Below are 24626 nucleotides of genomic sequence, written 5' to 3'. Positions count from 1 at the left end.
CACTGAGATCTTTTAACTGTGTCTTCACGATATTAGCAGACCCCTGGTCTTTAAAGGGTATGACAACCCGAGTAGTGTTTTCTGTCGTAGATCTGGACCGTAATGAGGGCTGGTCAGCGGCTTTTAAATTTAGGAAGGTTTTAACAGTGGAGTCAACAAGGTGCTTGGGATATTTCAGTTTAGAGAAAACAGACTTCAGTCGTTCGCACTCCTCAGTGAAGTAGGACCATGACGAAGACAGGCGATGTGCGCGATAGAGCATAGTTGTCAATAGGCCGCGCTTGTACCTATTATCGACATGACTGTGGTAATGGAGAAGCAGAACACTGTTTGTTGGCTTCACGAACACTTTAGTTTCAATACGGGGCGCTCTGTTTAGGAGTTGAGTACCGAGAAAGGGAAGCATTCCATCATTTTCGACCTCCATGGTGAACTTGATGGTGGGGTGAGCGTGGTTGAGGGTGTTGAGAAAGTCCCTAACTGTAGACACACTCACCGTGATGCCCGATTTGTCTACAGCTAGGGACTTTCTCAACACCCTCAACCACGCTCACCCCACCATCAAGTTCACCATGGAGGTCGAAAATGATGGAATGCTTCCCTTTCTCGGTACTCAACTCCTAAACAGAGCGCCCCGTATTGAAACTAAAGTGTTCGTGAAGCCAACAAACAGTGTTCTGCTTCTCCATTACCACAGTCATGTCGATAATAGGTACAAGCGCGGCCTATTGACAACTATGCTCGATCGCGCACATCGCCTGTCTTCGTCATGGTCCTACTTCACTGAGTGCGAACGACTGAAGTCTGTTTTCTCTAAACTGAAATATCCCAAGCACCTTGTTGACTCCACTGTTAAAACCTTCCTAAATTTAAAGGTCACTGACCAGCCCTCATTACGGTCCAGATCTACGACAGAAAACACTACTCGGGTTGTCATACCCTTTAAAGACCAGGGGTCTGCTAATATCGTGAAGACACAGTTAAAAGATCTCAGTGTGAAGCTGCAGACTAGTGTTCAACCGGTGTTTACGAGCCGCAAGATTGCCCAGGAGTTCCCGACAAGCGAACCTAAGCCTCAGCTCATTGATCAACAATGCGTTGTGTATAACTTCAAGTGTGACCAGTGCAATGCTGGTTATGTCGGTTACACCCGTGGCCATCTGTTCGTACGCGCTGATGGACATAGAAGCAAGACCTCGTCAGAACGCAATCACTATGATAATAGACACGCAGGAAGGATTCCGGATGACCTTCGCAATTGTTCTAGCGTGTTGAAAAAATGCCACAACAAGTTTGATTGTCTCATTAATGAGATGTTACTCATTAAACAATTACGACCGTGTTTAAATGTACAATCAGACTCAGTTCACGCTAAGGTCTTTGTCTAACTTATGCAAATTAGTAACTCTGAACTCTTAGTTACTCTTGAAATCGCATATTTAATTAGTTTCCCTTGACAATGGCGCCAAGATGTCGCCGAAACGTCGGATTTGTCTATCGTTAAATTGTCATTTTCGGGGGAAAATCACGGCACGAAAAATCGTCTTTACCGCGCGTCAAATGTGTGGTTAAAGGTTTTGTAAAGGCCTCCTTTGCACGCTTTTGACGATCTGTGACGCGAATCAAAGATCATCTTTGAATAAACCTTTACCACCAAAATTAAAGGCGTGAAAGGTCGTTTTTACTCACCTGTGAACGCCTTTGTTTTTAGGGTTAAAGGTGATCCTTTGATACGCCTTTACGCATTGTCAAAGGTGGGTCAAAAGTGTAATCAAATTTGTCTGTGATTCAAGTCGAGGGTTTGCTAAAGACGTGGTCGAAGTTGGCTGTGACGCAGGCCAAAGGTTTGTCAAAGGTGCTCCGCGCGTTCCGCGCTCGCACGTCTCGCCCGAACTTCTCGCTCGCGCTCCTCTTTCGCGATTCGCGACCGTTGATCACGTTTCGCGCGATCCACATCTTATACGCATTTTTCTGCTTGCTACACTAGCTTTTTAGCACCGCATACGAAGGATGCAATCATATCCGTACTCTTGTTTTATGTCTGACAAGTTTTGAAGATTATATCAGCTTTAATAAGGTTATTTTGTACCAAAACTCTTGACAAATGTTAACGGAAAAGCGGCCCGGAAAGATCATTGCACCTGATTTTAGGGAAATAAATATACTCAATTTAATTCATCTCAGTTTTAATTTTTTTTTCCCGTTTTTATCGAGAGTGAATACCTCCAAGTACCTTACATAAATGTTTTGGGCTTCAGATTTCAAAAAGCCACGTTACAGGCTTGGTTTCAAACTACACGTAATGCGACTGATCATGAGGAAAACATTGTTCTGTCTATCGTGAAAACAACAGTCAACAAATCTTCCATGGTGTAAAGCGCATTTATCTAACGTTGAAGTACTATGGCTAAATTCTCAGTTCCTTAAATTTACTAGACCAGACTAGACAATAGAGAGGATAACCGCAAAATTTCGGGAAAGATATGGCAAACTTTGCACAAAAGTCAACTAGTGTAAAAGCGTCCTTTCCAGATAGCACTTACAGTCCGTTGCATGGAACTCCTAATGTTTTGGCAATTCTCCTTTTCTGCTGCTTGCACTTGCTAATTCTTGCATTACAAGTGGAATGGAATACAGTGTTTTCCACTTCTTTCTCATCAAAGTGGTTAAACTGCCTTTTTGGGGTCAATGCCAACTGAATCCCCATGCTTTCTAGGGAAGACACATTTTGGCAAAGTCTAAGGCGTTGACGAAATCAATCAATGCATCTTCACTGGATAAGTCCATCCTGTCAACCATTGCTTGTCCGCATTTGTCTAAACAGAAGCAAACAGACAAAAACGTTGGAAATGAATATTAAGGGTTAATCTTGGCATTCTATTCCTTAAAGTTAACCCATGGTTTTTGCTAACATCACATTAATAAAACGTGACCAATCAGATCATTACTCCTCCTCCGAATAGTTTGTGCTTCTGTAAATAGCAAATATGTATTTAATTTTACCGCAGATTTGGAATTTTAATTTTAAACTCAGTCCACTAACAAAAGAACGGTGAAAATAGTCTTGCCTGTAGTCCATAAACATATTTTTGCTCACGTGGCTGGTCTAAACGCATCACGTGACCGAATATGCCCCAGGTAAAACAGGGCAAAATATGAGTAATATTCCCTATTTTTAAAAGATCCAGTGTGTTGTGTAATATACTTGACTGAGGATAATTAACACAATAGCTCTATATTGTAACTTTAAAAATATGTAAGGATATAATGTCTTTGGCATTATGTGCTCCTCAAAGCTCATGGTTTTCCTTGAGCTTTGCTCTAAGAAAACTGTTTGCTAATCTGGGAACTGGTATTGTCTGTGGACAAATATTTTCATCAGAGTGCATAACACTTTTCAGAGAAACGCATGAGTCAAGGATAGAAGAGGGGACTGTAGAATGTTGTGAGCTGTGTAACCGCTCCCCCAGTAGTTTTCCAGTAGTTCAGTCGGATGAAACACGTTGTCAGTCGCTTGAATTAAAATAGAGTTGCGTTCTCGAGTTTTGGCTGGTTTATTGGCTCTAGAATATTACATTGGCGACGAGGTACGGACAAAACCATGGCATTGATCGGGAAAATCGAGGAATACAACGAGAACGACAGCTGGATTGAGTACACCGAACGGCTCGAGCAGTATTTCGCGGCGAATGAGATTACGGACAACAACAAGAAACGGGCGGTTCTGCTCAGTGTGTGTGGAGCGAAAACTTACAAACTCATCAGGAATTTGGTTAATCCAAGGAAGCCTACCGACAAGTCGTTCGTAGAGCTGGTTAATTTGGTAAAGAATCATTTGAATCCTAGACCATCATCTATCGTGTATCGCTTCAAGTTTAACAGCCGCTTTCGTCAGCAGGGAGAAACAATACAACAGTATGTCGCCGAACTGAGGAATTTATCGGAGCACTGCGACTTTGGCGACCAACTGGAGAAAATGCTGCGTGATCGACTGATTTGCGGATTGAACGACGAACGGATACAGGGGAGATTGCTTGCTGAAAGTCAACTAGAGTTCAAGAAGGCGATGGAATTAGCCACCGCGATGGAAATTGCCGACAGGAATACACGTGATCTGATTGCTGGAAATCTGAGTGAGAAACCCGAAGAATCGCAAGTTCACCGCGTGACCCAAGACCCACCGAAACAGCAACCAAGGGATCCGAAAAGGCCGACGAAAGAATGTTATCGTTGTGGAGGACAATTCCACGATCCTGATAAGTGCAGGTATAAAGACGAAGAGTGCTACAAATGCCGTAAGAAGGGTCACAAGGTGAGCCAATGTCTCGGTAAGCGTAAACCGGAGTTTCGAAAGAGCGGCAAATTTGGAAACACACATCACCTGGAGGCAACAGACGAGTCGGGTGAGGAAGAATTGGAAGAATACACGATGTTTCACATAGACGCCGCGGAGAGAGAACCGTTTCGAGTCGAGCTACAGCTAAACGGAGTTCAGACGAGCATGGAAGTGGACACTGGCGCCGCTGCTACTATCATCAACGAAGAAACCTACAAGAGAATTATTGCAGGGAATCTGGTGAAGAACCGAAAGCAATTGGAAACTGCTAAAGTGAAGCTCCGAACGTACACAGGTGAATTAGTCAAGGTCATAGGAACTTTGAATGTTATTGTGAAGTATGAGAAACAAGAAGTGGAACTGCAAACACTCGTGGTGGAAGGATCTAAGGAAGCCTAACTTACTGGGAAGGGACTGGTTGTGAGTTCTGACACTCAACTGGAAGGAGTTGTTCAAAATGCAAGTTGTCAAAAACAACCAAGAGTCTTCACTTGAAAAATTGGTTGACCGGTACTCAGAAGTGTTTAGAGAAGGACTTGGGACCTTCAAGGGCCCAAAGGCGAAAATTCATGTGGAATCAGAGGCACAACCAAAATTCTTTAAGGCGAGACCAGTGCCATATGCTATGACAGGGAAGATTGAGGCTGAACTCAAGAGGCTACAAGATGAGGGAACGATTGAACCGGTTCAGTTCTCGGAATGGGCTGCTCCTATTGTACCTATTCTGAAACCAGACGACTCAATTCGCATCTGCGGAGACTACAAAACAACTGTCAATCAAGTGTCAAAACTGGACAGTTATCCTATCCCGAAGGTTGAAGACCTCCTGGCGACACTAGGAGGAGGTGAAAAATTCACGAAGTTGGACATGAGCCAAGCCTACCAGCAGCTTCTTCTGGATGATGAATCTAAACAGTACACCACCATTAACACACACAAGGGGTTGTTCCAGTACAACCGCCTACCCTACGGGATATCGTCAGCACCAGGAATATTTCAGCGGAACATGGAGAATCTACTGCAGAACATTCCTTATGTAATCGTCCGGGTGGATGATATCCTAGTGTCCGGAACCTGCGATGAAGATCACTTAAACAACCTGGAAGAAGTCTTGAAACGACTAGCAAGTGCTGGCTTACGACTTCGGAAAAACACGTGTGTGTTCATGGAACCTCAAGTAACCTACCTGGGTCACAAGGTCAGCAAAGAAGATATTCAACCATTGGATGACAAGGTCAAAGCGATCACCAATGCACCAGCGCCCAAGAATGCGTCGGAACTCAAATCGTACCTAGGCATGATTAACTACTACCAGAAATTCCTGCCTAACCTGTCGAGCGTGTTGGCTCCATTGCATGATTTACTACGTAAAGAGACCCGCTGGCATTGGGGTAAAGAGCAGATGCAGGCTTTCCAGAAGTCTAAGGATTTCCTGAAGTCCTCTAGACTCCTTGTCCATTATGATAGTCAGAAGAAGTTAACCTTGGTATGCGATGCATCACAATATGGCTTGGGAGCTGTTCTCTCGCATCGAATGGATGATGGCTCAGAACATCCAATCGCATATACTTCCAGGACACTATCCAATGCAGAAAGAAATTATTCCAATCTTGAGAGAGAAGCACCTTCCCTGATATTTGGTGTGAAGAAATTTCACCAGTACTTTTACGGCAGACATTTTAGTCTTGTGACTGATCACAAACCATTGGAATCATTGTTCAATGAGAAGAAGGTCACACCGCCTATGGCAGCAGCTAGAATTCAGCGTTGGGCCTTGACTCTAGCTGCATACAACTACTCCATTGAGTACAAACCAGGACCAGAACATGCCAATGCTGATGCCCTCAGCCGACTACCCTTGCCGGTTAGTCCTTCAACTACACCTTTGCCTGCAGAAACTGTGTTTGCAATGGAACTCCTCAATTCAACACCAGTGAGTGTGAATGAGATCACAACCGGAACCAGATGTGATCCAATACTGTCACAAGTAATCAAGTTCGTTCAGCATGGTTGGCCTAATCACAACTCAGATGAAGCATTGAAGCCCTACTTCACTAGGAAAGATGAATTAAGTGTTCAAGATGGATGTTTGCTGTGGGGCAATCGAGTAGTGGTCCCCCCTAAGGAAAGAGTAAGAGTGGTAGAAGAGTTACACGAGACACACCCTGGAATTTGTCGTATGAAGGCGTTGGCGAGAAGTTATGTGTGGTGGCCAAAAATGGATGCAGACTTAGAGCAGAAGGTTCACTAGTGCAGTCCCTGCCAGGAAAACAGGAAGTCACCGCCAGAAGCCCCTCTACATCCCTGGGAATGGCCTCATAAACCCTGGGTTCGACTTCACCTAGACTATGCGGGTCCGTTCCTTGGAAAAATGTTTCTCATTGTGATGGATGCCCACTCCAAGTGGATGGAGGCGTTTCCAATGAATACGTCAACTTCAAGTGCTACCATTGAGAAATTGAGAATCGCTTTCTCGACACACGGCCTACCGGAAATTGTCGTCACAGACAATGGCAGCAACTTCGCGAGCAAAGAGTTTGGAGATTTCCTCAAACAGAACGGGATCCGTCACATCAGAACAGCACCCTACCACCCAGCGTCTAACGGACTGGCTGAGAGAGCGGTACAAACATTCAATTGCTGATCAAGAGGTTCCAGCAGACCCAATTCCAGCAATGCCGGCAGCTGAACAGCCAGAATTGTAGTGGGAAGAAACCCCAAGGGAGCCAGCTGTTCCTGTGCAATCAACTACCCAAGGCATTCCAGAGATGCGTTACCCTACCAGGAACAGACACGCCCCTCGATACTTGGCTGATTTTGTCATGAAGTGACTTTTTAGGTTATTAGGACAGAGACACTTAAGAACTGCAAGCTACGTTTTGTCGTTGATTTATTGTACTAGTTTTCATGGCTTAGTGGGAGAGTGTAGAATGTTGTGAGCTGTGTAACCGCTCCTCCAGTAGTTTTCCAGTAGTTCAGTCGGATGAGACACGTCAGTCGCTTGAATTAAAATAGAGTTGCGTTCTCGAGTTTTGGCTGGTTTATTGGCTCTAGAATATTACAGGGACTCAATTGATAGCCTTTTTTTTGTATTTCTCTCCATTCTACTTAAAGATTTGGTCACACAGGTATGTCATTAATAGCCAGTTTAACAAGCTAATTTCACCGGCTGAACAAGGGCTTATCCCCAGCTAGAATTTCACAAGAGAACAAAGACTTGGAGTCATTTTAAAAGTACACAGCTTGGCACAAATAAACAAAAAGCCTAAAGCCAGTTTGCCAGTCCATCTGTCTGCCTGTCTCTTACAAACATCTCACAACAAAGATCTTTTATGGTTGCAAAATAGCAATCTAAAAAACTAACAAATCTGACATAAACTGTAATTTCCACATATCTCTTCATGATCAGTAGTGTTATCTTTTTCCTTATTTTCCTTGTTGATCATATGTGAAAAGGAGCATATAAACATATCAAAATAATTTCATGCACATTTGATTAGTAAACAGTTAGCAACTACTTGTACACTTTTTTCCACTGAAAAAAAATCCTGAAATTAAATAATTTAACATGAGACATGCCTGCATGGAATCGCATAGCTGTTGCATTCATTGAAACAAAAATCCAGTGAGAGATGATGAATACAACCACTATGATTCCCAGCAGCCGCATCTCATAGAGGGAAATGGCCATTATCCAGACAAATTTGCCGACAAAATTTTAAATTGAGTAAAGCAAATAAAGGTCTTTGTCAATTTACTTTTACTAAGTTATTATCAAATCCTCTATGCCTTAAATTCTCTACTGATCCCATCAATAGTAATGAATTAATCATATTATTAATTTTGCTTGAAAAAATTTGGTTTGGAAACCTGATGGCCAAACCAAAACAGTTGATATTGCAGACAACCACTCAAAATTTAGATTCAAAACTCAGCTTTTACCAATCAAAAACCAACATTTCCTGAGACTAGGTTGCAATATTCTGCAACTTTGATTGATTTACCAAAAAGATTCCCATCCCTTGCATGTTTTCAATAACATTTTAATTTCTTAATTTTCGTCCAGGTGAGCCAGTTGATGTATTTGTCCCGTAAGAAAGACAACACTTCCTCACTCAATGTCCTTAAATGAACCAAAAAGAAACAACCTTTTTTTCACAGAGTGATGAGACTATAATAAAAATGATCAATTAAAATAATATTAATAAATTATAGCCAGGTTTTTTAAATCTATTTATATACTTTCTTTGCTGGAAAAAGATATAAAAAGGTGTGGCTGAAGAAGTTATAAGATGGTCTATGCTACAAAATATAGAAATAACAAATGAACATTCCAGCCTTTTGCTTACCAAAATGTTGTGATGTTTGCACACTTTGGAGCACTGCATGATTAAACTGCATCTGCGTTGACTATGAACTACAGTGTTGTATATTGTATCCTCTCCCAATTTATTCTGTAAATATCTTCAGTTCTCCTAGAATGGTTAGCTCTAGGATAAAAACAACATTCCTAAGCAAATTTCCACTAGTCAGTTTTTAATTGGCATTTAATTGTCTACTGCTCAAAAGACCCAGACATGAAACTCTAAAACTATTGGTACTGTCCAGAGAGGTCACATAATATTATTATGAGGTCAGCTTTTTAATTTGCAACTAATGGCAAGTTTGATTTTTATCAAACATTGTAACAATTTCATCCACTAAAGATAAGCTGGATTATGTGTACTAAAGGCATCCGTGGTCAAGTGTCGATCGATACCCTTGATCGATACTCTCGACACTCGATCAACACCTGATCGCTACTCAATCGACACTCCATCGACACTCAATCTACATTTCTATTACTCAGTTTTGCAAATGTCACAGGGTAGGTGCATTTGATCACCTGGTATGACACCATTCTTAGCCCAGGAGACAGTTCAAAATGTCAAATCCCTAGCAGGTTCAGGTGGGGGGAGGGGGGGTTGGCCAGGAGATAGTGGAGTTCCAAATGACTGATCCATAAGCCTGATACAACAAATATCAAAACATATTTGTACTACAACTGCTACTGATCTCGCAATCTGATTGTCATCACAGTGGTCAAAATTTGTTGTGGAGTCCACAACATTTTGACCACTGTGATGATGCGTATCATTGCCAATAAGAGTACAGACCACGCTAAACCACATTCGATTTGTTAAATTCACACCAGTGAAGTCATTTATCAACATCTGTTGGTTTTGAAACGTGATGTTAATTCGTTTTTTGGTCGCAGGAACTTACTTTACCGTAGATGTTATCAAGTAATTGTCACTTTCAAACAAGGCCTTACTTACTTACTTAATCTACTGTGGTTGACCAGCCTTCAGCTGCTATGTCCGTTAGGGAAATAGTCATAACCGCTAGGTTTTGCGTACGTGTTCTCCGGTTAGATATATCCACGAGGTTTTCCTCGGTTAGGTCAGTTCAAGTGCAGATTTCACTGCGTCAACTTCTACTCGGCATTGGGCCATAGTTTCTCTATACACTGTTACTCGTCTATTCTATCAAGTCAAGTTCAGTGCGTGTGCAAACCAAAGTGAGTAATCTATTCCTTGTTCTTTAGGGTTAGTTCTTAGGTTTTCTATTGTTATTTGTTTCGGTTGAGTTTCCTTTTATCGTTACTAAATCGGTTAGTTAGTTCTGTATGCTCGGAATCGCGCTTGATTAGGTCCATATCTCCAATATAGGGTTATTTTGCCATAAAGGTACCGTCCAAGTTACACACCGTGTAGCCTATTAATCGTTTTCCAGCCTTCCGTACGATCAGTATAAGTGCCGATTATGTTACACTTCCATGTTACGGACGTTATTGAGAATGCTAGCAATAGTTTCTTCATTTGTGTTATTTTATCTTTATGCTTCGGTATGTTAGTTACGTTAGCTTCTATTTTCGTTATTGTATTTCAGTTCGAACCGGCATACGGTTTACATCGACTTACGGCTAAGCTTACAGCACGTGGTTTAATTCTACCTTCGTCTTGGCACGTGATTCGTTTCATTTGAGTTTGTATGGAACATTGATCTCTGTCAATTAAACTCTGTTTACATCGTAGTCAGAAGTTCTTGTCGAGTTCGTTTTAACACTACGCACTGCTCTACGCATGTGATTACTTGGATTTTTGGCCTGCTATATTCTGTCCTTGTAACTCACATTTAGTTCGAATTTGCTGCACCGCGAAGGAATTCGAAGAATTCGCTGACTAATTTGCACGTCTATCACTCCAACGCACTTCAACCCCGTGTTATCTGCAATTTGTCATTCAGTGTAACGCACGATTGTCGTTTTCTTATCTACCGCAATTAATCGGATTTATCAAGGATTAACGTTCCACAATGGCTTCCGCAAAACCGCAATCACCGGATGATCTAAAGGCCGCCCGCAGTTTTGCGAAGACAAACGTGACAAGAAAGGTCAATAGACTTAACGAGTTATTGTCCGCACGCGAATCCGCCGACGCCATTCAAAGAGTCCAGATTGAGCTAAACGAAGTTCTAGAGGAATTCAAAATCGCTCATGAAGCTTATCATAGCCAAATTAAGACCGAAAGAGAACGTCAAGATTCGGAAAAATATTACGACTCGCTTGTAGAACTAGCGTCGGAACTAGAGAGAGAAATCTCTTCATGGATCATGCAACCAGACGCTCAAAGGTTGTTGACAGCTCAAAGTGCTTTCGTCGGCCCCGAGGATTCTGTAAGTAACGCCGGATCGCGTGGTTCGTTCCACACGCGATCTGTTATTGGTTCTCGCACAAGCAGTACCCCTAGTGCAAAGGCAAGGTCCGCTGCAAAAAAGGCAGCGTTAGAGGCCAAGGCAGCTACCCTTCAAAAACTGCACGACCTCGAAATCGAAGAATTGAGAATCAAGCAAAGGAAAGCGGAAATTCAACTGCAAGCCGACATCGCAGAGGCTGAGGCCGAGAGACAAGTGTTCGAGGAGGCAGAAGCCGAGGAAAACCGCGAGCGTGAGCTGTTTCATCGGGATGAAGTCACGCCGGTCAGAGCAGCACTCAAACCCGTAAAGTCTGCGTCTACGCCCATGGAGGGAGGCCCCCCAGGCAATATCATTGACGAGACAGTAATTGGTTCTCAAGGCAAGCAACCCTATGAACCAAACGAAACTCGACAGCCATCTAAGTATCCTCTGAACCCCGAAGCACCTGAATATCGCCATAGGATGACACCAAACCAAGAAAGTTTGCCATATGACATCAAACCCAGTAGCCATCATGATGCATCATTCGTTCGTCTAATGGAGACGCAAGATCGACATAACCAAGCCCTTATGCAGCTTGTACGTCATCAGCAGCAAAGTACAGCAGCACTGACTCTTCCGCAGCCGAGTATGCAAGTTTTCAGCGGTGATCCCATCGATTATTGCGACTTCATACACGCGTTTGAACACCTCGTGGAACAGAAGACCACAAGGCCAAGCTCTCGCCTGTACTACCTAGTGCAGTATACTTCTGGTCCCGCCCAGGAACTAATGAGGAGTTGTCTTTCCATGCGAGAAGAAGAAGGCTACGTGGAAGCGAGAAGGCTGCTGAAGGAAAGATACGGTCGGAGCTACAAGATCGCTGCCGCGCATGTTAAACGACTAATTGAGGGGCCATCGATTAAACCTGAGGACGGATCAGCGCTTGAGCAGTTTTCCATCCAGCTTTCAAGCTGCGTCAATACCTTGAAGGAAATTGGTTACGTCAATAAGCTGGACAATCCCGACAACCTCAAGAAGATAATCGACCGGCTTCCATTTGGAATTAGATTGAAGTGGCGCGATACTGTTGACCGTATCATAGAAAAGGAAAACCGAGACGTCACCGTCAAAGATATCATGGACTTTGTGGCAGCTAAGGCAAGAGCTGCAACCCATCCCATTTTCGGCAAGGTAGTAAACGAAAACAGGGGAAAGCAAGTTAACGGCAAATCGTCGAGAAAACCGCCAAGAGGAGGGGGCTTCTCAACTCAAGGCAAACCTCCACCCGATAAAACTTCAAAGGAAAAACCCAAGTGTCCATCATGTTCTTCTAGCCACTGGCTATCACGCTGCGACAAGTTTCGCAAACAGTCTCTCCAGGAAAGGCAAAGGTTCGTGGACGACCATAAACTCTGCAGTAACTGCCTGACAGCCGGTCACTTCGTGCGCGACTGCCCAAAGGAAAGCTTCTGCAGGGTACAAGGGTGTGTCGGTAAACATTCTACCTTCCTACATCCAAGAAGTAATACAAACGCGTCAACCGCTTCAACCATAACCGAAAGCCCAACTGGGGGCCAAGGCAAAGGCGTGGAGCCACCACCCGTTAATTCTAACTCTGCCAACAATGGTTACATCAAGTCCAGTTACTCCACATCAAGTAATTCAGTAACCGGGCTCGCGATTCTTCCAGTCCGGGTCAAGGCAAAGGGTCATGGTAAAATAGTGGAAACGTACGCATTCCTGGACTCCGGTTCAAACACGTCGTTTTGCACCGAAAGCCTTTTGGAAAAGCTGAACTTCAAGGGAACTAAAACGAAGCTGTCACTAACAACGCTGCAAGGTGAAAGCGAGCCTATTGAATGCTCCCTAGTCAGTTTGGAAGCTTTCGATCTAAGCCAGAACAAGACAGTACAGCTGCCAAAGGTCTACTCTAGGCCAAGCTTGCCTATTCCCCCTGAAGCTATCGCCCGGCAAGAGGATGTCGACCGCTGGCCATATTTGAAAGGCGTCAACATATCTCACATAGACGCTGAGATTGGCCTTCTAATCGGCAGCGACGTACCGGAGGCTCTACAACCCAAAGAAATGAGACCAAGTGAGGATGGTGGTCCCTTTGCAACTCGAACAGTGTTAGGTTGGGTGCTTAACGGCCCGTTGGGCAGAGCAGCCACGACTGAAGTGTCCACTGCGAACTTTGTTCAAGGAAACAAGACTCTTGATGAACAATTTCATCAGTTTTGCAACCTAGAATTTAGCGACACCTTCTATGAATCAAAAACGTCTATGTCACTCAACGACCGGAAGGCTCTGAACATTATGGAAGAAACAGTTAAACTAGAAAACGGTCATTACGAAATGGCTTTACCCTGGAAGTCCTACCCGCCACGCCTACAGAACAACAGAACTCTAGCAGAGCGCCGACTCCTCCAGCTGAAAAGGCGACTGCTGAGAGAACCACTTGTCCATCAGAAATACAAAGGGTTTATGGACGATCTGCTATCTAAGGATTACGCCAGGAAAGTGAACAGTCAAGACCCTGGCCCTCTAGGAACCCGCTGGTATCTTCCCCATCATCCCGTATTCAACCCACAGAAACCCGGTAAAGTGAGAGTAGTCTTCGATTGTTCAACCAAGCATTACGGAACCTCACTGAACGACCAGCTCTTACAGGGGCCGGACCTGACTAACTCTCTTGTTGGTGTACTCTCCAGATTCAGAGAGGATCAAATAGCCCTAATGTCTGATGTGGAAGCAATGTTCCACCAGGTACGCGTCCGGCCAAGTGACTGCGAGGCTCTGAGTTTCCTGTGGTGGCCAGACGGAAATCTCGACAATCAGCCAGAAGAGTACCAGATGAGAGTCCATCTGTTTGGAGGCGCGTCTTCCCCAAGCTGCGCAAACTTCGCACTGAAGAAAACAGCGGAAGACAACAAAGCAGATTTTGACCCCCAAACCATTTCAACCGTGAAACGCAATTTCTACGTCGATGACTGCCTCAAGTCAGTTGGATCAGACGATGACGCCATTCGACTCGCAAGACAACTGCGCGAGCTCCTAGCACGAGGCGGATTCAAGCTCACGAAATGGCTGTCTAATTCAAGAAAGGTCATCGAGTCCTTGCCAGAGTCAGAACGAGCAGCTCAAGTCAAAAACCTCGACTTCGACAAGTTACCAGTGGAGCGAGCTCTTGGTGTACAATGGAACGTAGCCTCCGATCAGTTTGGTTTTAGTATTGTCATTAAGGACAGGCCTGCTACAAGAAGAGGTATACTATCCATAATCAGCTCAGTATACGACCCACTGGGGCTCGCCGCTCCATTTATTCTCAATGCGAAACTGATCCTGCAAGACCTTTGTCGTAACAAGTATGGCTGGGATGACAAGATTCCAGATGAGTTCCTGCACCGCTGGCAAGTATGGCTGCAAGAGCTACCCAAACTAGAGCAACTAACAATCGACTGTTGCTTCAAGTCGCCAGACCTCGGCGAGATCACGTCGTGCCAGCTTCACCACTTCTCCGATGCGTCACAACAGGGTTACGGAGCCGTCACATACCTCAGAATCACAGGTCATGATGGAAACGTGAAATGTTCATTTGTCATGGGAAAATCCAGACTTGCACCAATCAAACCAGTTACCATTCCCCGACTGGAGTTATCAGCAGCCGTTGTAGCAACAAGACTGGAGAAAATATCTCGAGGGGAGTTGAGTCTACCGATCAGTCAATCATTCTTCTGGACAGACATCACCTGTGTCCTGCGTTACCTAGAAAACCAAGACAGGCGCTTTCAGACTTTCGTTGCCAATCGGGTCGCAACGATACACGACGTATCTTCTCCCTCTCAGTGGCGATACGTAAATACACAATTCAATCCAGCGGACGACGCATCAAGAGGCGCGTCAGCAGACTCTCTCCAACGCTGGATACATGGCCCAGAATTCCTAACTCAGTCAACTGAGACATGGCCGCAACGACCTGTTGACATGAACGTTACCATTCCTGATGATGACCCAGAAGTCAAGAAAGACGCGGTGGTACATATGAGCGAAGCTTCTACTCGAGATCCCGTTTTAGAAATCATTGAACGGTTTTCATCCTGGACCTATCTCAAGAAGATAGTAGCGTGGATACTCCGTTACAAGTCAAACCTCTCCCGTCTTAGCAAGGAACGAAGGAGAGGAGTGACGAGTCCAATTCAGTCAACCGACACAACCACGCCCATCACCATAGCGGAACTGAACAACGCTGAATTCGAAATCCTCAAGCACGTCCAGAGCAAATGCTTCAAGGAGGAACTAGGTTGTCTTAAGGAAGTGGACCAACAGACAACTTCAAGCAGACAGAACGTGTTGAAGAAATCTAGCAACATTTTCAAGCTTGACCCAATCCTAACTCATGGTCTCGTACGAGTTGGTGGTCGTTTACAACGAGCGCCAATCAGTACCGATGCAAGGCATCCAGTTATCCTGCCAAAGAAACACCACGTGGTCAAGCTTCTTATCCAGTATTACCACCACGTTGCTGGTCATTCGGGCCTAGAGTACACTTTGTCGCTCACTAGGCAGAGATACTGGATAATAAACGGAAGATCTGCCGTGCGAAACATTCTCAACGAGTGCTTCAGCTGCCGTAAACACCAGGCGCCAACAGCTCAACAAAAGATGGCGAGTCTTCCCGAAGACCGAATAACGCCTTCGAAACCGCCGTTCACCTACACAGGTGTAGACTGCTTCGGGCCATTCGAAGTGCGACGCGGAAGGACAAGGGTCAAACGGTATGGCGTGATATTCACATGTCTCACCCTACGTGCAGTCCACATAGAGGCGGCTTCCTCATTGGACACAGAGTCCTTTATCAGCGCGTTGCGCAGATTCATCGCAAGGAGAGGTCAGCCTGAGGAGATGCGATCCGACAACGGCGGGAACTTCGTGAGGGGAGAGCGCGAGCTACGGGAAGCAATCAACGAATGGAATCAATCGCAGATTCATGACTTTCTCCTCCAACGGAATATCAAGTGGACCTTCAACCCACCAGCCGGCTCTCACCATGGCGGAGTATGGGAGAGGTGTATACGGACGGTACGCAAGGTCATGAAGGCACTGATGAAAGAGCAAGTGCTAGACGATGAGGGTCTCAACACCCTGTTGTGTGAAGTGGAGGCAATAATCAACGGACGACCTATCACAAAGCTGTCAGACGATCCACGTGACCTAGAACCTCTGACACCCAACCACCTGCTGCTGCTGCGCTCAGGACCTACTGTTCCACCCGGAAACTTTACCAGCCACGACAACTACTACAATCGGAGATGGCGTCAAGTGCAGTATCTAGCAGACATATTTTGGCGGCGATGGGTCAGAGAATACCTCCCGTCACTGCAGCAACGGCAGAAATGGCACAAGCAGCGGAGGAATTTTGCAGTAGACGACATCGTCCTGGTCTTTGATGACAACAAGCCCCGTAACTCCTGGCCACTCGGTCGGATCCTGGAGGTGTATACCAACCGTAGAGATGGACTGGTTCGTTCCGTCAAGTTAAAGACCAGTACATCGGAACTCGTGCGACCAATCGACAAGATTGTGCTACTGGAAGCAGCCGCCGTTTCAAGGAATTAAGGAACTTATGAACACCGACAATCCATTAGTTTCAGTGGATTGCAGAACTCTCTTGAACAATACAATATAATCTACCAATTAATATAAGTAATAGTATTATCATTTAGTCAACCTCATGTTTCAAACCCTTTTTTCTATCTCCTTGTAAAGGCTATCTGCAGTACCGCCTTTAAGGGGCCGGAATGTTGGTTTTGAAACGTGATGTTAATTCGTTTTTTGGTCGCAGGAACTTACTTTACCGTAGATGTTATCAAGTAATTGTCACTTTCAAACAAGGCCTTACTTACTTACTTAATCTACTGTGGTTGACCAGCCTTCAGCTGCTATGTCCGTTAGGGAAATAGTCATAACCGCTAGGTTTTGCGTACGTGTTCTCCGGTTAGATATATCCACGAGGTTTTCCTCGGTTAGGTCAGTTCAAGTGCAGATTTCACTGCGTCAACTTCTACTCGGCATTGGGCCATAGTTTCTCTATACACTGTTACTCGTCTATTCTATCAAGTCAAGTTCAGTGCGTGTGCAAACCAAAGTGAGTAATCTATTCCTTGTTCTTTAGGGTTAGTTCTTAGGTTTTCTATTGTTATTTGTTTCGGTTGAGTTTCCTTTTATCGTTACTAAATCGGTTAGTTAGTTCTGTATGCTCGGAATCGCGCTTGATTAGGTCCATATCTCCAATATAGGGTTATTTTGCCATAAAGGTACCGTCCAAGTTACACACCGTGTAGCCTATTAATCGTTTTCCAGCCTTCCGTACGATCAGTATAAGTGCCGATTATGTTACACTTCCATGTTACGGACGTTATTGAGAATGCTAGCAATAGTTTCTTCATTTGTGTTATTTTATCTTTATGCTTCGGTATGTTAGTTACGTTAGCTTCTATTTTCGTTATTGTATTTCAGTTCGAACCGGCATACGGTTTACATCGACTTACGGCTAAGCTTACAGCACGTGGTTTAATTCTACCTTCGTCTTGGCACGTGATTCGTTTCATTTGAGTTTGTATGGAACATTGATCTCTGTCAATTAAACTCTGTTTACATCGTAATCAGAAGTTCTTGTCGAGTTCGTTTTAACACTACGCACTGCTCTACGCATGTGATTACTTGGATTTTTGGCCTGCTATATTCTGTCCTTGTAACTCACAACATCAATGAACAAACATCATCATAATTTCAACTGTAGCAACAAACAGAGCTTTTTTTCAATAGAATGGTAACTAGAGACAAAAGCAGAAACTTATCCATAGATTAAATTTTCAGAGTCAACAAGTCTTTCAATGCTATAATTAATATAATAATTAAGTCAGGTCGAGATGAGTTTTTCCTTCAATGCAAATTTCCTTTACATTTACATGAGCTTTCTTTCAAGGGAATTGTTTAAGCTCAGAAATTACCAGAGGCATTGTGCACAACAATTTATACGAAGATAGAGTTAAGTTTAAGCTTAATTATTAAGTTACGTTTATTTCAAGCACTGATCATGCTAAAATCTATGCTATGACAGACACTTCAATTTAATGCACAAGACTTGACTGAGCAATTTAATGCACAAGACTTGACTGAGTAAGGAAAAAATATTATCTTTGTCAACTTTTGTAAATAAGTATTTGTGAATTGAAAATAAAGTCTTGTCTTTTCTTAACGAAGAGCTTTGCTGATCAACTGAGATTCAGTCAAGTGCAATTAATCTTCGACCAAAATGTTTTCGCCAAGGATCTGTCCTACTATGAATATACGCAATTCATAGCTCTTTATTCCTTTATGTAGCCATTGCTGCGTTTAATTTACTTTTTCAACTCCGTTATTCTCTGAACATTGAAAACAAATGAACGAAATTCAAAGACTTACCTTTCCTGGTCCAAAACACAATGAAAATTTCACCAGAGCCGCCATAATGAAGCCAAATGAAGAAAAATGCCTGCTTTCTTCACAGCCGTTCTTTCTTCGTTGACCTTTGATTGGCCAGAAAAATGCGGGAAGCCGCTGACAGCCGCGTTTTTCCCGCTGTTTTCGAGCTGTTTTCTTGTGCAAGCTTTCATTTAATCGTTAAAACAGAAAAAAAATACGAAAACGCAGGCTATTAGGGCGTTAAAAGAGGAGTCGCACGATATGGCCATATTTGACCTCGCCTTTGACGTGACATGACGTAGGATCAAAGTTGTACAAAGCCATGGCGCCTTTGAACGCCTTTGACATAAGAGATCAAAGGTATGCAAAGCCGTGGTGTCTTTGAACGCCTTTGACATAAGAGATCAAAGGTATGCAAAGCTGTGGTGTCTTTGAACGCCTTTAACGCGCGTCAAAACGTAAGTCAAAGTTATTGACATGTTTGACCTCACCTTTGACAGGGATCAAATGTATAGCAAATCCATAAGATATTTGATTCCTCCTTTGACGTGGGCTAAAGGAGGAGTCAAAGTTAACATCACATTTGCCCTCTTCTTTGTCATGGATCAAATGTATCGGCAAAGCCATGACAGTTTTGACACTCATTTGACGCACGTCAAAGTTTGGATCAAAGCTATGATCATATTTGACTTCGACTTTGATCAGGATCAAATTTAGAGTAAATCCAATTTTTCGTGCCGTGAATGTTTGGAATATTTGCCCATGCATTCCTGTGGTTGAATCGGCAGAGTTCTCTTTTTAACGGCGCTTTTAGGGTCGAGAAAGTAAACTTGGCGATGTACTTACTTCTTTTTACGTGACGCGAGATTGGTGAAAACAATTCTCCGTGCTGCTTGATTTAAAAGAAAAATTCAGCGTGATAGGTGATTGGTACCCGCCTCCCTTTTGCCACCCTCTAGGCAGTTTATCAGACTCGTTTGGTCTCACCATGAGTATTTTGGCTGGAATACGCCTTGCCAAAAGACGAACCATGACTCGACCAACCTGGCCTGATATGCTGCCGAAGCCTATCAAAAAGGTACGATAAGAAATTAGAATGAAACATTTTCAGTTTATCATGTCTGCATGTTTATTTTGTGCATAGGGGCATTTACGACGTGGAAAGTGCCTTCTTCCCCTGAAAAGAAAGAAAGAAGCGCTGCGAGCGTTCTGTAAAGCACATACCCACGCTGTCACTGATAAAGAAAAGCACGCAACTGCACAAGAAGTGATTACAACGGCTATGAGCATCGAAGGTTGGTGGCCGTAATATTTATCTACTTAAGATTAAACCTTTAGAAGGGCTATGGGCAGTCAATTGTCATCGAAGACAATTGTCTCTATGTAGAAATGTGAAGGTGCAGCCTGCTCAGTGACATAATTGTTAAAACTCACTCACGGTGTGCATACATTCCACAGACTGATATGATCGGGCTTTTAAATATATTAATATTTCACATATGCGGGAGCTCCTGTAGGGATGTTTTGCGTCTTAAAAACGTTATCTATCTGGGTTGGACCAGAAAACAGCTTTCCACGAGTTCTTACCTCTGCCTAAAATGTGAGAGACATTGTCCGAAGAAAGAAATTCATTTCAAATAACTATGATTGAGTTACTATTCTAGAGATTTTTTCATGACCTTGACTTAAATATGGATGAAGTCAATCTGCAGGTACAGAATAGGCCATCGTTAGACAACTTTAGATATGAAATTTATTTCTTAAAAAAACAAATTTGGAACTCGCCCTTCTTGTAGATGGAGAGTCCCAGATTACCTGCACATTGTCGCCCCAGATGCTTCGATCTGCAATCAAAGAAGCATCGGAGAAGGGAGAATGGAATAAGCTGAGATTTCTTTTCCTTGGTACCGCTGCAAGTAAGACATCCAGGGGCCTAGCTTACGACTATGACGCCTCTTGTGTGCCCCTTGACCTTCTGATTCAGTCAGATGTTAAAGATCTACACACCCTTGTCACACTTCTCCTTCAACGAGGTGCATCCCCGACAGGATTGCGAGGTTGTGTCAGAGCCCCGCTTTTAGTTGCAATGGAAATGATGAAGTTTCCTATAGCCGTGACTCTGCTAAGAAATCATGCGGATCCATCTTGCATTGTTGGTCATGGGATATTCATTAACAGAGAGGTAACTGTAATGTTCTTAGATGTGGTGCAAAAAGTTTCCAATGGGCGAACGTATTCTTATCTCGGCTGAGAACTGAGTTGTAGATAGGACCTTTGGCGGAATGCTTTCTTTTAACTCGGGTCAAATTATCCTCACGTCGTTTGACAAAGCAGCTCCAGAACTAAACAGAATAGAACTTGAAATGATTAATCAGTCAGAATTCAGGGATGGTGTCTTTTAAGTGATCTTTAGAAACGTCGTTTCTTTGCACAAACAGTACATCAAAATTCATCACTGTGCCAGACGATTGGCTCAATATAGTATTTTATCTTTCACAGGGTCAACCAAAGCAGTGGCTCCAACTTGGTCGAAAAGCCCTGGACGCTAACGACAATAAAAAGGCGGTAATGTTACTCAACATGTCTCTTTATCTGTCAGAGTCCAAGACAGAAAAATCAATCTTGCGTCAGATATACCACGGTCTGTCAGAAGCCCACTTCAACTTAAACGAGCATAAAAGATCTATCGACGCAGGAAACGAGTATTTTAAATTGCAACCAATTAAATCAGAGGTAAGTATCGAGCACTTTCTTGTAGAGTACATTACTGTGTAGGAGTCTCTATGTAACATCAGTGTAACGTAATGATGACAGAGATCGCTGCAACGAATTTATCATCGAAGGAGGTGCAATTATTTTTGTGGTTGGTGAACTACAAGGTTTACAGGCATCGTGCTTCTGCCATGCCGAACGTAACTGCAATTAGGCTCGACTGTAACATGGCAGATACCTCGTGCCAGAGCCACACCAATTTCAGTGATTTTACTGAAGCCACGTAGAATTTCTCCTCATACCCCAAAATACATAAGTATTAATCTTTTTGGCACGGCAGAAGCACGACATTTGAATCGCTACCTTGCCAGAGTCGTGTGGTACTGCAGAGCTTGTCAAACGTATTTAATTGCTTGCTGACCTTAATTCAAAAGTTTGCTTCAGACAACGTGCTTCTTCCGTCCTTTTGTAGAACTTAATTCCTGAATTTAGTTCGGCACGGTAGAAGTAGGACGACTGAGCTGGGCCTCAGGAGTCGGTGTTCTTGTGTTTTGGGGCATTGACAAGACACGTTTCTCCCCGTGTAAATGAACATCAGCATGACGCAGACTTTGCCTGATGTGCGATCATTATGAATGCATAAAATTAATTTGTTAGCAATATCTTATCCTTACAGGAAGAAGCAAAGAGATGGGAAGTTCGAGCAGCTCACGCCTTCGTGTCAAGTGCATACACCTTCTGTATTGATTACGTGAATTTGGCTTTGAAGTACACCCCTGCTGACTCCAAGCAGACGTTTTCTCTTCTGTTATGCCGACGTTCTCAAGCATTTCAACAACTAGGCGACTACGAACGTGGCTTGGAAGATGCAAAAACTGCATCTATGATGAATCCAGAAATGTTTGAGGTAATTACGGCTGCATGACCTAATCTCGTTCTATTCTCTGTTGTAAATGAAATGTGAATATTAAAATTTGCTAACCAAGTGAAAACTACATGCAAAACATTTTTTCTTAGGGATATCACAACCAGCTTTATTGTTTTCGTGCTCTGAAGAGAGGAAGGGAATCGATGCAAGTAATCAACGAGTGTCTTAAGAGGACATCCGATGAAAACGCCATGTATAACCTTCTAAGTGACGCTCTCGACATTGCTGCTAATCTTCAAGGTAAGGAACGCAAGCTCCTGACATTAATAACATGTTCTCAGAAATCAAGGCCATTTGGGTAAGATTAGTTTCTGAAAATTAAAATTCATGACAGAAACGAGGAGTGAGTTCACTGCACCTAATAGACTCTGTTTGAGTTTGCTTTACTTTTATACATGGAAATGTAAAACAGCAACCGGTAAGGACAGATATCTTACGAGGTAAGCATGCGTGAGCGCCGTATTGCATGGCAGCATTCGGCTGCCTTTAAGGTCAATACAGAAAAGACCGACGTTCTCCCCGTACAGTCCTGACCTAGCAAGTATATTCTCAATACATAGCGAGGCCTCGAAGCCTCGAATAAACAGCAGGTTAGGGCCAAATAAGCGCTGGGTCTACAAGCTCGAGTACGCATAATATCTGCCCCGCAGAAATTCGAGATCCGGGTCTCGGATTTATGATTCCCATAAATCAAAAGGTGTGTTAGTCAACCGGGTTTACATGGAGCAGTTCGAAATAACACCCCTCCCCCTCCACCCCCGAGGGTTTCATCGAGAAAATACGGTAATACGAGATTTATTCCACGACTTCATAATTTGAAAATGAAAAAACTTTATTCGGTCCGATACTAAGAAAATATGGGATCGGCAATAAAGCATTCAGATTGGTTAATTTTAGGCATTGTCCCTCTCAGCTACGGACGTCGTTGAATTAATAAAGAGAACTAAACAGCTGCGTTTAAATCTCAGAGGCGACATCAGCCCTCACAGTTCCTGTGTCGAGTCAGCTGATTGAAAAACTGACGAGAAGCGTGATTCAGAAGATGGACTGGAAGAAACTCAGAATCCTGTATCTTGGAGGAGGAGGAGCAACTTCACAGCCAAAAGGAGATGGAGGCCTGGCAACTGACATTGATGCATCAAGGGTGCCACTGGGAGAAATCATTCGTTCTACCGTCTCTGACGAGCTACTCCCACTAGTGTCAGTCCTCCTGAAGCATGGAGCTTCAGCGAACGCTATTGAAGGATCGGCTGTTATACCCTTGGATGAAGCAATGACGCTACGGAACTTAGCTCTTGTGGAAAAGCTGATCCATAATGGGGCCAATCCGTGCGTTTTGGGAAAAGACGGAGAGCCGATTATTCACCAAGCTTTGAGAATCGGCCTCCGTGATAAAAATGGTAATTTGGTCATAATCAAAATCATTTAAAAAATTCAAGATAACCCCGACCTAAGACAAGAGAAACTAATCGTAGCACAAAAACATAGTATATATTTATTAAGTTGTATAACACGAATATTCTCAATGACATCATCTTGAATATACCTTGCAAATGACCATTCCAGTCCTTGGGCTCGCATTTGCTCGAAATGTCTCCTCTATTCCCTGCAGTAAGCATCAATTACATGTTTTTGTTACCCACAAGGATTGCATATGCATGAAAATCACGGACAACAGAAACTGGAGGTGTTTTAAGATAAAAAATAACCACGAAATCTCTAGGAAGATTATTTTAACTGTACACTTCATGGTCACGAACTACATGACTTTGCAAGGGCAACGTGGTCAAAAAAAAAATAGACTGTGAGAGCTTCTATATTCGCCGACAATAGTTCACCAATGACTATATAGAAAATTATTACCAAAACAGGCAACCTTATCTTGTGCGTAGCTTAAACGACTCGTTTCTTTTCTCACTTTGCAGGAAATTTCAGATACCTGGAAGCAATGCTGACGTCTAAAACCCCCGAGATTAAAAATGTTCAGAACGCAGGAGGTGACAGTCTTTATCATCTCGCATGTACTGGCAGAAAGTCGACATCAAATAAATGCAGGGCGATCCGGATACTTCGGGATGCCAACGTAAATCCCAATCTCCCAAACAAGGCCAACAAACACCCAATTGAAATGCTTTATAAAAATGATTCTCGCTGCAAAATGTTATACACTGCGCTAGAGTCTTATAACTCCAGCACCTCTACTTCCTCTCAGTCCGCGACTGGCCATGAGAATATATCCACCGAAGAACAGCATAAAGAGTATCACTCATCAGCTGCAGAGGATGACGATTCATCAGGGGAGAGAGATGATCAATCAAAGGAGGAGAAGCCTCCCATTCCCGCAAAAGACGTGAAAGTGAGAAAGGCTGATGACAAACAGCAAATGAGAACGCGAATGCGCGAAAATGTTACCGGTCTCATAGCTGCCTTATCGCCACTTAATGCATTTGTTCCAGAGGATACAAA

At 43.5% G+C, this 24626-nt stretch overlaps 2 protein-coding genes across 2 annotated transcripts in view; both read left to right on the top strand.

The window, feature by feature from the left end:
* The window catches only part of LOC145496912 (TPR and ankyrin repeat-containing protein 1-like), a 47507-nt gene that overhangs the window by 10406 nt on the left and 12475 nt on the right, over positions 1-24626 (top strand). The window contains exons 10-16 of the mRNA XM_081476677.1: positions 19665-19815; positions 20317-20702; positions 21020-21253; positions 21909-22139; positions 22250-22400; positions 23129-23560; positions 24086-24626. The exon at positions 24086-24626 is cut by the window's right edge and continues 2734 nt beyond it. Of these exons, the coding sequence (XP_081332803.1) occupies positions 19665-19815; positions 20317-20702; positions 21020-21253; positions 21909-22139; positions 22250-22400; positions 23129-23560; positions 24086-24626 (2126 nt within the window). The remainder of the gene's footprint in view (positions 1-19664; positions 19816-20316; positions 20703-21019; positions 21254-21908; positions 22140-22249; positions 22401-23128; positions 23561-24085) is intronic.
* Positions 500-3069, top strand: LOC145496918 (uncharacterized). The gene has a single exon (XM_081476685.1). The coding sequence runs from the start codon at positions 501-503 to the stop codon at positions 1386-1388; it is 888 nt and encodes a 295-aa protein (XP_081332811.1). The 5' UTR covers position 500; the 3' UTR covers positions 1389-3069.

The sequence above is a fragment of the Orbicella franksi genome, chromosome 9 (genome assembly GCF_964199315.1).
Source record: "Orbicella franksi chromosome 9, jaOrbFran1.1, whole genome shotgun sequence".
In the NCBI taxonomy this organism is placed as follows: Eukaryota; Metazoa; Cnidaria; class Anthozoa; order Scleractinia; family Merulinidae; genus Orbicella; species Orbicella franksi.
Note: the sequence above shows the minus strand (reverse complement) of the source record. Positions and strands in the feature narration are given on the sequence as shown.

Excerpts from the sequence above, each read along its gene's own strand:
- LOC145496918 (XM_081476685.1), top strand. The coding sequence starts at position 501 with ATGCCCGATTTGTCTACAGCTAGGGACTTTCTCAACACCCTCAACCAC.